Here is a 14,801-nt window from a genome sequence, read left to right on the forward strand (position 1 = left end):
TGATGCTAAATCAGAACACATGGATGGATTAAAATATATTTCTGGGTTGAAACTGCACTATAACCATTTAGTCCATGTTACATATGAAGAATGCCACTCGTTTCCTCCTTCAGCTCATTCTCTTTGATTAGGGCAACATTCTTTCTCAATTTACCACATATACTTCGAATTTTAAACAAAAAATAAAAATCACAACGTAATGGTCTGACAAAGACTAAGGTGAAGCAGAGACAAGGCTGTAATTGTGTTGGAATTGCTTATGAAACAGGTCAAAAATGGAGATAGGACAAAGGAAACAAAGCTATAGGAAGAGGGTTCTAGGTCTTCATACACAATAAAAATTTTCCTATAATTTAATATATACCCAAGTGAAAGAATTCCTTATCCCATTTCCTTTAAGTGTAGGAATTTGTACTAATTGCTACTAATCTGCACAAAGTTTAGTAAAGCTGAAAATGAGAAATGAATATTGGTATAACTACCAAATGCTTTATATATTCCAAATCTGACTGAATAACCTTAGCCAAATCATTTAATTTCTGAGTCCGTTATTTCATCTATAAAATGAGAACTGTAATCACAAACAGAATTACTATAAGAACATATAAAAAATGTAAAGTATCAATACCTGATACATAATAACTGATGTATGATGAATACATCATAAATACTGGGTTACCTTGTTTTTCTAATTAAACTAAGGCAAATATAAAGTCAGAGAACATAATTATAGGAGCATAAAATCCAACTGCTATGACAAAGCTTCATAGAAGGACTGGGAATGCTTTCAATATCAAAGACATGAGTTAGAAGTTTCTCTGAGATTTTGTCTATAACTCTAAGATCCTTAGGATATACTTTTAAACATTTAGTGAATCTGTCAAGTTAAAATTAACATTAAAGCATACTTGTGTGGAGAAAAAATATTACAACTTCTATAAATACTTCCCTAGTTCGATAAGACTAACTCAAAAAAAAAAAAAAAAGTCATGGTCATCACTGATTATATACTCCAAGACAAATTTGTATCAGAATCTAAAAGAAAAATATAATGTAAAACTATGTATTTTATACTGTGGAGTCAATGACTAGTCAGGTTTTCTATTTAAAATTTGATAAGGCAAAGCAGTGAAAGGAACATTTATTAAGCACTTACTTCCAGCTGGTTACATTACATATGTTCTTTCATTTAATTCCAATGATAACTTGGTGAAGTAGATACTATTATCTTCATTTTCCAGATGGGGAAACAGAGGCTCAGGAAAGTTAAATAATTTTCTTCAAGTGACAGTTTTAGTGAAGATCAGAAATGGGGTTTAAACCAGCTGTCTGAATTTTTCTATTACTCTAACATAGTTCCACAAGGCTAATGACTTAACATATAGTTATTAATGCCTTTTAAAAAATTGTTTCTATGTTTCCTTACCATCTTCTTTTGTTAAAATATAGTTGCTTAACAGGGAAATATGATCTAATATTAGATAATAATGTTAAGGCATTATTTTTTAATTTTGATAGGTGTATAATATTGCTATGTAGGAAAATGTCATTTTTTAGAATTGCATACTAAAGTAATTAGGAGTGAAAATGTTATGCCTCTAATTTATTTGAAAAACTACATCCAAATACAAAACAAAAACAGGATGAAGCAAATATGGGAGATGTTAATAACTATTATAGGGGCTTCATATGTGACTTTCCATTTATACTTATTTATTCCTCCATAATTTTCACAATTAAAAAATAAAAAATGCACAAAGTATCTTAAAAATAGGTACAATGACAGTAGAAAAATGTCAGATAACAGCTAACAACTGTTCAGTAAGTGAGAAACTTGCAAGTGTATAAGATAATATTAATGCAGGGTAATAATCATTCACATTTATTAATGAAGATCACAGAAGATTAAATGATGACCTGAAGCTTCAATTTTATGACACATCTTTTAGCACTTTTATTAATATTTTAAAAATACAGTGTCCTGATATTCTCCTTGAAAAACTTATATACACTATATAACATTTTGGAAACAGTTCAGATTACATAATGAAACAAAAATTAGCCCTCAAATACCCATACTTACAATGGGACACTTTCTTTACCCAATGGTGGGTTCATAATGTAGTCTTTGGTGATTGGTTTTACCCAGAGCAGAACCATAAATAAAGGTGCCAAGAAGTTGATATGAAGTAATGTTCTGAAAGTATGTAAGAAATAAACATAAAAATCCAGAAACAAAATACACTAATAAACTACATAAACTTGGGACTACAAAACAAATATGAAAACTTATTTTCAGTTATTCTATATTTAAGGTACTACTGTATCATTATTTTATATTTTCATTATCACTTAACACTGATTTGACCCCTTGAAAAAATACTTCATTATCTTAATTTTTCAGATGAGAACATTTAGATCCAGGAAGGTTAAACGACTTGCTCATAGCAATATTTCAGGTTAGAGGCAGATCTAGCACTAAACTTTAAATCTGTTCAATTCAATTCTAGTGTTCTTTAACAATGTCCTGTATCTCCCTGATTTAACACACAGGTACTTAAACGATTCTCTAACTTTTCACAGTCAATCAATCCAATGGATTCTCAGTATACAGGAGTTATCTTTTGATACTTTTTCTTGTAGCTGAAACAAAATGCCTCATTATTTATAAATAAGAGACAGTAATTAGCAAGGTCCATTATCCTAGGAGGTGTGTAGCAAGTGGAACCTATTGCAACAACTTATAACTCAGGAACCTTCCAATATATAATGATCATATATATTGTTTTAATTACATTGCTAAAATCATAAGTGGTTCACATATTTTTGTATCTTCTTGAATATAAACATACTGGAAATTAATTTTCCTACCCTTTACAAACCAAGGAAATTTACATTACTCCTAACAAAGCAATATACCTAATATAGCAAAAGGTTTTAGGTATGAGCTATAACATCGTTAACTCTTGTCCCAAGTTTGTACCCTACAGAGACGTATGACTAGTAGTGATTTTTCTTATTTTAGAAAAAAGACAAATTCTTCAGGTTATTTTATTACCAAGTACTTTCATTATCAACCATGATGAAGGGTTTTAAACACACACCACCCTTAAAATATCATTTCAATGCAAATGATAGTAATCTATGTGAGGAAACAAGAGGCTGGGTCAAGAAACCATGAACACCTGACAGGGATAGGTGGAACTGTGGTTCTAAGTTCTGGCATTAAAGTAAATATTAGTGCCTGGCCACAGAATGCTGCTCTTTGTGACAGTCATGCTACTCCCACAAGAGAACCAGCTTGCCCATACCCCTATATCAAGGCAGAGTGCAACAACACAATGGGAGCTACAGTAAAATAAAATACTGTAAAATACAACAAAATACAATACAATAAAATAAAACTCAAAATCCCCAAGGGGAAAAACCTTAAAATAGCCAAGTTTTACGAAGAGGACACTAAAATGTGGCTCTACCCCACCCCAAACCACCACTAAATGTTTTAAATGTTTTTATAAAGTAATTCTTTCATTTCATAGGCTGGGTAAACCATCGGGTACAAGGAAGAAAGCAGCAGTATTAGATACGCAGTGTTGCTAGGGAACACTCTAGTATTGAGGAGCAGCCCACAGCGGTTTCAGTAGCTGGTGCAGGGCTCCCCTCCACTCACCCTTTCAGCTTATTTAAATCATAACACTGGGGTTAAAGGACTGAAGTGTGTGTAGAGAGGAGGAGTGAGAAACAGGTTTTGTTTTAAAGGAAGCCATTAGAGAAGATGGTAGGAGGGAGGCAAAATGTAGCCACGAGCATGCTGAGTAAGAGGAGAAAAAGAGGGATGGAGTGTACTGGGAGGTGAGAATAAGTAAATACACACATAAAGCATATGTAAAAAAAAAAATGGAGGTAAGGAAAAAATAAGACAGTCAAAATTAAAATAAAGGAAAATGACTTAGGTAAGAGAGATAAGAACGTAAGATTAGAGAATCGGTATCATTAAGGTATGGCGTTTTAAAGAACAGAAATCACTAAGAGAAACTTAATGACTATAAATACATGTATCAAAAAGGACTATTCTCAACTTGAGCTTAACTGCAAAACAAAAAGATGAGATGGGAATTTGAGTCTAGATATGAGTTGGAGATATTCTACCAAGGTGTCTACGGCAACAGAAAAATATCTGTGATGACCACAAAGAATATAGTAAATGGGCTTTGAACTATATGTATATATATATACTTTTTTCTATTTGAAAACTAAAAATTTAATAGTTAAAAGTAATCTATATTTGATATTATACGGTATTAGCAATCCCCAAATAAAACAATGTATATTTTAATGAGTCTTACAAATATATCTGCTGTATACAGATTTCACTCTCAAAAAAATTTTAAAATATTTTCAATAAAAGTATCAATTTAAATAAATTTATATAAAATTTAAATAAAATATTTTAATTAAGATGTTCTGCTTTAAGGAAATTTATATAGATGCTTAGTTCAGTGTAGAGATTACAATATCATAAAATTCACCTGAGTTAAAAAGAACTAAAATATTGATTTTTCCATTTTAACAAGTAAAACGATTTTGTAATTGATGTTGTATTTTTTGAACACAGGACTTAAAATTTTAAGTGAATAAAAGAAACTTGCTTATAGTGCAAAGAGAAAGTAGTGTGACATTAAACGATTATTCATTAATTTTCAACACAACAATTTATGATTTCATTACAATAATATACCTTCATTAAGATGGAAAACATATATTTATCTGCATGTGCTTATGTACATTTTCCGCTTACTGTGTAATTTTTTCTGTTGCCAAATTCAGGGCATCCAGATGCATTTGAGCCAGCCGTAATCCAGGAAATGTCAAAAAAGCCCCAATGAGTGAACAGAAAATAGCCAGGAAAAATTTGAAAGTAAGTTTTGAAACAGGACTCCTAAAAATAAAATTTTTAAAAAGCTGATAAATTTTTAGAGTTAACTTTATAGGAATTTCCTTTCTTCTAATCAATTACTTTAAAAACCGCAATAACAATAGTACAACGTAAATGTCTACAAACTGACTGTTCTTATTCAATTACCTATAATGGGTTTTGGTGAACTGTACAGTAAACCAGGCATTCTTTAGCCACATTTCTAACAATCCAACTTACATATTAACACAGAATTTGATATATCACTCAGATATAAATTTAATTTTAATCTCTGGTGGCAGAGGAACTAAATTAAATCCAAGCAAGAATTCTATGAAAGAATTCTATATACAAATGTAAAAATTACGAGTAAGAATATTTCTAAAAATGACAGTTCTACTTGGAAAAAAAACTCTTTTCACTGATTAAAAATAAAGAACTACTTAATAACAAATGCTATTTTACTAAAAATAGAAAAAAATTTAAATTTAAATCATGCTTAATATTAAAAAAAAAACTTACTGAGATTCTAAACCTTGCTTTTCAAGAAACTGCATCGCACTGTCTGAAAAATTTGTAAACCCTGTAGGGGAAAAAAAATTACTCTTATCACAGGAGTAAAATACAGGATCTATCTTTGGAAATAAAACGCTGGAAAACAGAGCATCTTAAATTTTGAAGTGACTAGTTTAGCTCTTTCATGTGCTAATTAGTATGCCATAATGCAATAAAATTTGGTTATTAGCAGGAATAGTCTTTGAAAACACTCCTTTGATATTTGTATATTCCATGAGTGTGCATAAAATTTGCATTAAGATTTGCATTTTTATCTATGTGAGTAAACTTTAGCATTACAGAAATTTCTTTAACTGTAAGGAAAAATAGAGAGGGAGCAATATTTCTGGAAAAAGTTAACAAAAAAACATCTAAAAGAAAAAAGGAGGATCTTAATAATAAAGGATAATTATTTAGAACATTACAGAACATGCGCTTCAAACCTAATTTTAAAAACTTATCAGATATAAAACTTACTTAAATATTGAAGTCAAAAATATTAACACTAGATAAAGGAAAACTGATTTTTATAGTTGTATGAAATTATTACCTGTTTCAAGTCCAAATTCCAGATAATTTTCTGTTACAATCAAGACTGCCATTGCTTTCACGAAGAAAAAAAATCCAAAGGTAACACAGACTGATCTTTCACCACCATCTTTTACTTTAAAATAGTGTGTAGTTAATGAAAATAGAACTTTGCTGCAGAAGGAAAAGTTCAGGAAAAAAACCACAAATAACTTTATGGGAGTTAAACACAACCATCTTTACAGGAATTGAACTCCAATAAAATCTAACTACATTTATTTTGATTCTACAACATGTTTATCTACAAGGTAGCCATTGGAAGAAAGTGAAAAACTCATGAAAATCTAAAGTCTTCCAGGACATAGGACATAAAAATGAAGCAAATCTAAGTGAAGTTTATAATATTTATAATTAATGAAAAATGCACATACCCTCATTAAGCTGTAATTAGAAATGAATGTATTTCTAGTTTTTCTGACTCAAATTTTATTAGAAGGTCATTAAAATAATTTTATAAAATAGGTTCTTGGTGACATGAAAAGCCAAGGTGGAGGTTATATTAGGGAACTATCTTTTGTTGGGCATGTCTGTCAGGTAGTTTATATTTAGAATTAAATACAAATGCACATGAATAATAAGAATCATCTGTAAATCATTCAACAACTCAAAACTTGAGAATTACTAATAGCCACTGGTAAACTGTGGTATAAAAACTAAGTATCTGGGATCACCGTTTCACGGTATGATTAAACAAAAACCTGTAGAGAAATAAGTTCCAGTTGAGTACAAAAAAAGTCAAAGGTTTGACATGCTGATCTATTAAAAATTAAAATATTTTAATTTTATATGAAAACATTAAACATAATTTTAGCCGAACTCCTCACAAACTGATCAAATCAAGAGCAAATCAGTGGATGATCTAAACTAGAACCCAGATTTCCACTGTATTGAATTGTTCTCCTTGAAAACATAAATCCACCAAACAAAATAGGGTTCTCGGCAAAAACAAATCTAGGAAAGCAACTTTTACATAAACTATATAGCAAGCATGAAAAATAATAACAGCTGTCATTTAGTACTTGCCAAGTACTACGCATTACCAATTAACTCATTTCAGTCTCACATTAGCCAGCTATTATCATTACTTTATAGATTTTAAAAAACTGTGGCACAGAGAAGTTAAGTAACTTGCCCAAGATCACACAGCTAGAATTGAGGCCATTAGAATTTAAATCTAGGCAGTCTGAATTCAGGGTCTGTTCACTTAATAACTTATTATACTATCTCTACAAAACTGTATATCACAGCTAAGTTACATGGCAGTTTAGCAGTCACACATGAAACCTTTTAAAAATAGAGCTGCCATGACAGAAGTAAATAGTTCAAACGTTCTAACAATCAGAGGAATTCTTATTCAGGAATGGTTGGTCAAGGATAAGGACTCTCATCCATACTCCTTAAAAAAAAAGCTGTCTTTTGTCGCCCTATTTAAAAGGGGTTAATAATGTTATTACTCATTTTTTATTATTAGGATATTAACTAGGATACTGGATATAAATGTATTGTCCTGGTGGCTCTAGCTACAGGCATCTGCCCTAAGTTAGCCAACTTGAAGGTAATAAAGATAGATGACTTTTTGGCATCTTTCAAATGGAACTTAAAAATGGAATACACCTCTGCAATACTATAAACTCCATGGTATCAAGGATTCGTCTTTTGTTCACTGTAGTTAGAGGACCAGGAAATGCCTGGCACATAGTAGGTACTCAAACAACTGATGAATAAATTTTGCCATAGAAATGTTTTACACAATAGTTTAGGTGAGCTGAAATAGTGCTAATTCTATACCTTAATGGTAAATAGACCTTTTAAAGTATGATATCAAAAGTTTCCCTGGGATAATATACTCTAAGTAGAAAACAATATACAAAAGGTTTTAGACTAAAAGCTGTTTTTATTGTTGGTAATAACAAATACAAGTTATTTACCACCCATAGTTATAAATTTAAAGGATTTTCTGGGTTTTATAAAGGCTAAGGCTTTGTTTTCCTAAGGCTTATTATGAATAGTTTCCCCTTTAAAATGTCAAAAAAAAAAAAAAAAATACAGCGCATAGAAATAGCTCATCTTTACCAACCTATTCCTGGGGCAACCAGGCCCCCAGAACAGTGTGTGATGGCAAGTATCTTTATTAACTTCCTTTAGTCAAGCATCTCATTTTTCAGTATCATCCCTTTCTTGCTTTTCACTGTTCTCATCTGTTAATTCTACTCTAGCTAAATAAGCTCCCTTTCACAAAAATCTCTCTTATTTTGCTCAAATACTATGATTCAAGATACTTTCTCAAATTTGTTTTCCTAATTACTTATTAGCAGTATTATTATGTTCCTTGCAAAAATTATGGTCTTGTATACTACAGACCAAATGAACTTTCATGGGCTAATCTTGGCAGGAGGAGGGGGGTCATTTATTTCTGTAAAAAAAGATTATTTTATTTCCAAGCATTTTAGAATACAATCTACATGTAAGTTGGAGGTACTCTCTAAAATCTGCTGTTCAAGGAATTAGTTTTGACTGTTTAATATATTCCTTTATAGACTATTATAATGATATTACTTATAATGCTACATTCTATAAAAGTACCTGATTTGCTTCTAAGACAAGACAAAACCAGATAATGAAAAGCTAGATATAACCTCTGAAGTTTTTGATAAAAAATACCTCTGCGTGTCTTCTATTTGCTATAATTACAGAATATATGCTCTAGGCTACATATATCTAGAAATACATATATAGAGCTTCAGCATACACCTTCTGAATACATTTACTAGATATGTTACTTTCACTCTTAATGTCTTCTTATATTCATAACTCAAGTTACATATATATACATACACATATATATAAAATGGTCAAGTATTTGAACAAATTACTTCTTTAATGTAAGAAATAAGACTAATAAAAAAATGCCATTGGTTTACAATTATGACCTCCATCAAATATTCACCACCTTAACACAAAGTTATCTTGCTCAGTTTAACTCTGCAGTACTCTGGTTACGGCACAATATGGAAATCTGAAACTCTACTGAAGTAAAAAGGCTAATCCATATAATAATAGATGTCAGTTTTTCTATGATATTGAACATTAAGGGAAAGGAGAGGCTAAATTATTTTTATAACAAGAAAAATAAATCCTCAATAATATTCTGAACTTTATTGTATAAGTTTTCCCTAAATATATTTGTCAATTGTCTTATTTTGCCAAATAACTTCTAAGTCATTTATAAGCAATAAGAGTATACTGCATCACTGCAAAAGCTGGCATGATTTTGTAATATTAAGCGTAAATAGGACTGTCGAATTAATAGGATATCAAGTTCAATCAAAACTATTAATGGGGGTTTAACAAAGCACATGTAGTTTCCATGTCATTTTAAGATGGAATGTGAATATTTTAAAACTTTTCCACAATTTAATCATGTTCAAGCTACCACTTTTTTTATAAGAATATAATTAATTTCAGAGTTTTTACATTTTTGCCCTCGTGTCCAAGACAAATAATAGTAGTCTACAGCTGCTTTAATGTAAAAAGACTTTCCAATTTTAAAATTACACAATTTCCAAAGGAAAAAATGTATGAAGACTATGAATCCAGGATAGGATTCTGATAGTTACTTGTCTCTAGTGCAAGGCGATAAAGGCAGGACCTGCTCCACCATTAGTGCAAATCAATCCCATTAACCTAGGTGAGAATATATTGTAGTTAATGAAGGATTGTAATGACAGGAGCCAGCTGTGTGTGCAGGCAGAAAAAGAGGTTACAAAGCATTAACCTAAACCATTTTGCATAATCTAAATTCTTGGAATAGTTTTCAAATTAAAAAGGAAATAAAAACATTGTAGTTTAAATTTGCATTATGATTTATTTAGTAGTTCAATTAACAAAGAAAAACTACAAAGTTAAGACTATGTTTAAACTTTCTAACTTCCCATATACATATTAGTCTACTAAACAATTATTTTTAAAACTATGCAATTTTAAAAAGTTATTAATTTTACTTGGATATAATTCTTAATTGTGTTTAAATCTTTTAGCCTTTTCCATAAAAATGTAATCTGAGAGGCACAAAGGATGGCAGCTTAAGAAAGAAAAATCCTCGCCATAATTGATGAATCAGTGGTATAAGCACTGTATTTAAAAATATGAAGATTTTTGAAAACCAGAATAAACAGCTAAAAAGTATCAGAAGTGGCAAGGGGATAGGTTAGGGGACACTTAGTTTTTCATACACCACTTTTAGTACTTTTTTGTCTAACATTTTAGAAAAGTCAATCTAGATTTTAATAGTTTTGATCTACAATGAACCCACCACTCTAGAAAAAAGTTCATTACGCCCTGGAGTTTAACAGATCTTAAATTACAAATTCGCAGTATAAAAGTACTTATGTTTGTTTTACTAACCTTTTCAATCTCATGCACTATTATTTCCACATCCCATGAATTAAAATATAATGAATGTTAATGATGATTAATAATAAACCACCTGTTAGAAATGTTTCCCATGCTTGTTAAATACTATTACAAAATGTTAAGATTTCAATATAATCTAGTCCATCACTGGCAAAGATCCGATATTACACCCAGAATAGAACAAGTATTTAGTCTGTTTTATAGAGAAGTAAACAGGCAGCTTTTCTAACTAGAGTTATATTCTCCCCACAAAGGCACTGGGTATTTTCCAGCAATACCCAGTGCCTACCAATTTGTTCCTGGTCAAGTTGAGTTAAGCATAGATTTGCTGAACCAATTCAAGTCTATTTTGGGACTCTATTTCGTACAATCATCATCATGTTTCAACTCAAAACTCAACTGTTGTTCTACCAAACTTTTAGAGCAACATGTATTTTTTTCCATTTATATATAATAAGCTCAAATAGTAGTACATGGTAGTAGACTAAACAAAAATCTCCTAAGACAGACTTTTGTTAGCATCAGAAATATCAGAATATAAATCTGGCTTCCTGAGAGAAAGAACTAACCACACTTATGGTATCCTATTCTGTTTGGAGTTCCTCGCTGACAATTGTAATAACCTTATTTTGAGATCACTTATAGAGACCTTCTTTCTGTACTAGGTAAGACAGTAATAAAATTTCTTATTGAGCTACTTATTAAATTTCTCTAATATTTCTACAACAAATTGTTTGGAATAAACAAAATCCTTTTATCCTCTAATCCCATAAATATGCTTATTAACAATTTATTCACATAGAGAAACTATGCCTAAAATACTAGAGTTTTCAAAATAAAATTTTTCTAAATTATTTCCTTTAAATCTGTTCTTTCTTCATAAATTGTCCACAATTTTCAAGTAAATTAGATATTTTCCCCTTCTATACATAAATACAATCTGTTAATGTAAATCAACATTATACCAAAATAAGCCTTCTATTATTTACAGATATGTATAACAAAAAACCCTTACTAGGTAAAATCATGACATTTATTTATTTATGACTTAGTGAAAATAATGGTCAAGTACCCTAACCAGGGGTAAACTAGTCCCCCTACCTTTATCCTGCTATTATTTTCATGGATAATTCTGTAAGTTAAGACTCATAAAGATTATAGTAATAGTCATACTTCATATGCAAAACTACTGATGCAAGTAGTCATTTTCTTTTAATAATTTTTTTCCCTTGTTAACCCCTCAGTCCTAGCTAAATGGACCACCTACTTTAAGTGCTAACTTATTTTGCTTTATATTACAAAATCTCAACCCAATGTTAGGGGTAGGATAAATTTTTTCCTGCTACATGGCTAATTTTTTTAAAGTTTTATTTTAATATCAACAGTTTTTGTAATTGGAATTTGGCCATAATTTATAGACACAGATATAAAAATTACAATAGGAAAGAAAAATCATGGATAGGTTGAAAGATTTACTCAGTAAGACATATTTATATATTATTATATTGTATATAGGGAGAACTGATATACTTATCTTCAAGCTTGAGATAAAAGCTTTCAAATGATCAACAGGCTGAATTTTTAGTTCTAAAATGGCAAACATCTCAGACCTAGGATAACAAGTTAAATAAAATATACTTATCAAGGCACTAATATGTTCCAACTTAGTTTGTATTTACATTGCTTTAAAAACCTAACTCTTATATTCAAAAATGTCTCCTATACTCTAACATTTAAAAACTATTTGAAGATATTTTATCAATGCTTTTTTGAGAAAAAAATAGAATGAGATCATATTCCAAGAAATATTTTGTTGCCAATATACAAATCTAATGAATAGTATCCTAAGAAATAAACAGAGGTTTTCCGAAGTTTCTCAAAATTTCACAAAATTTATGATTAAGTACTTTTAATGTAAATTAAGTTCTTCTACTTTGTTAAAGATTATGTTCTTGTTTTTGCTTCCAACTAACAATAAAAAATGTTTTTTTCAATTCAAATGGTTAAACCTCCCACATTTATTTTTCCATAAGAAAAGGCAACCAAAATGCCCAAAATGCCCAAAATGCATTATGCTGTGCTTTCTCACTGCAAAAGAACCTGAAACTCTACCAAGAACCTGCTACGGTGTCGTATGTATGCTGAAACTAACAATAAAACACATTAATTCTTATGACCCAGTAAATTGAATCCTTTTAAAAATAATCTGATCTTGTCTTCCAATGTCAAAAAAAAAGATAATTTTTAACTGAAATATTTTTTAAATTTTCTTCAAGATGAAAGTTTAATTCATATATCTTAGTTAAAAAAACAAAAACAAAAACAGAACTTAAAATTCTCTCAGCTATAGATAAAAAACTATTTATACACATGTGAAACCCACCCCACAAAGTTTATAGCCAGCCAGCCTCAACTACCCAGACTATGGAAGGAAGTAACAGCCAAAGATTTTTAAAAGCATAAAACACAGACTTTATTTAAAAATAAAAGCAAGCAGGCAAGCAAACAACTATTAACCAACCTCTTGGATTAAAATAAAGCAAAACAACAAAAGGGTAGCCTCAAAAGAAAAATGACCACTTCCAAGCTTAAACAAAAAAAGTTATACTTAATTATAAATTAATAAACAGAAATATAATCCTATTTCCCAAGTTAAGTTCCCTATATAATGCTAGGTTTCTGACTTGAAAGGTGAATAATTTGGCAGCAATAATGTCACAGAAGATATCTAAAAGTTTATAAAAGGAACAAGCTTTGACACATGCTATGTAAAATTTTTAAGACAAAACAAGCACCTCGGCTCAGAGTCAACAGCTTTGACTCTGTTTCTTTCTCACTAGGAGACCTGACATATTATGCAGTTCATTACAGGGTTTAGTGTTTTATTTTCCTTATTAATCTAAAGCAGAATATTTTTGTAAAGTAAGAGTACAGTAATTTAGAATATTTTAAGAAATTAGAAAAGGTGACAAGTTGCACTAGTTTGCTGTAGTTGTCTATTTCTAACAGCAAATACAGTATTTAAGTTATAGACTTTAATTTACAAATCTACATATGGAACTGAATATTTAACACAGAAAACCTTAGAATTTATTTCAATTTAAATCACTCACGGCTTTTTGTTTTGTATAATATTTGCTTGTCTGGAGACCAAGGCGAATTAAAATTTTAAAACACAGTCTTAAAAACATACATAATAGGGTTTTGTACCTGAAACCATCCACATTGTAAACTACAAGCGCTATGGAAATGTGACTAATGTTCCAGTCCTTTAACCAAATATAATAGGACTACTGAGCAGCTTTATCACTTTGTAGAATGGCTTTCTTCTCACTCAAATTCATGTAATTGACTCAATATTACTCTATGATACAGCTTATTCATAAGAATAGGTTCTTTTTCTAAAAAAAAATAAAACTGATTGTAGAGTATGTTAATTTTTTAAAGTTTTACTTCCACCAAAGGATTTGTTGTTTTTCAAGCACCACTTTTACCCCGTTCACTTATCCTTTTCTCCTAATGAAAAAAAAATGCTTCATATTATAATATCAGGAGATATCATTTCTCCAATGACTTGATGATTTCATGGACCATCATACCAAAAAAAAAAAGGCAATTACTACTACAACCGCCCCATCCTCATTGTAAGGCTTTCTTTACCCTTTATCGTACTCATACCATTAAACTTGGCATAAATGGAATTGGAACACAAAGACTTGGTCAAATAGATAAGAGAGTATTAGTTTGGGTTTAGGAGTAAGATTGGAAGCAGGTGTGATGGCTGAGATGCATGTACAACTCAGCTGACGCAGAAAGCAGAGCTGATGACATGAGATGGCTGTTTTATGTTCCAATATTCAAGATTTTAGTGTCACACACTTTAAAAACTCTTTCTCACGCTTTTAAAACTTTCAAGACTCTGTAAAAATTATAATTCTTTTCCTACATAAGTATGTCAAACAAAATTGATGGGGGGAAAACACGGAAATAAAATATTTTCTTCTTTACTTTTAAGTGAACCAATTATTTAAGTTATATGTGTCTAATTTGGGGACCACTTTAACAAAGGACATTTCATCAATAACAACTGCAGAGAATCTCTGAATCAACTGATGTATGTGTGACTCTGCAATTAAGTGGAGCTATTGTCCTATGTAATCAATGGAGACATGTGTTTGACTAATAAGTAGGCACATACAATAAGAAAATAAAGAGAAGCCAGACAGAGGTCACTGCAGCTATACTCTGTTCATAGGGTATGAAAGGCATACCAGATATGTTACAACTAAGATAAGACTATAAACAGACTCCTCCTTGGTGTTAATCTGGA

At 30.4% G+C, this 14,801-nt stretch overlaps 1 protein-coding gene across 5 annotated transcripts in view; it reads right to left on the reverse strand.

Annotated features, from left to right (window-relative positions):
* Positions 1-14,801, reverse strand: part of TMEM161B (transmembrane protein 161B) — a 63,557-nt gene that overhangs the window by 5,675 nt on the left and 43,081 nt on the right. For 4 of the 5 annotated variants that reach the window (XM_039875021.1, XM_039875022.1, XM_039875024.1 and 1 more), the window contains 4 exons: positions 6,021-6,172; positions 5,438-5,498; positions 4,799-4,939; positions 2,084-2,197 (listed from right to left, as the gene is read on the reverse strand). In XM_039875021.1, coding sequence (XP_039730955.1) covers positions 2,084-2,197; positions 4,799-4,939; positions 5,438-5,498; positions 6,021-6,172 — 468 coding nt within the window. The remainder of the gene's footprint in view (positions 1-2,083; positions 2,198-4,798; positions 4,940-5,437; positions 5,499-6,020; positions 6,173-14,801) is intronic. The other variant, XM_039875025.1, reaches the window with a different exon arrangement.

Source organism: Pteropus medius, unplaced genomic scaffold (genome assembly GCF_902729225.1).
Source record: "Pteropus medius unplaced genomic scaffold, Ma_sr-lr_union100, whole genome shotgun sequence".
Lineage (NCBI taxonomy): Eukaryota > Metazoa > Chordata > Mammalia > Chiroptera > Pteropodidae > Pteropus > Pteropus medius.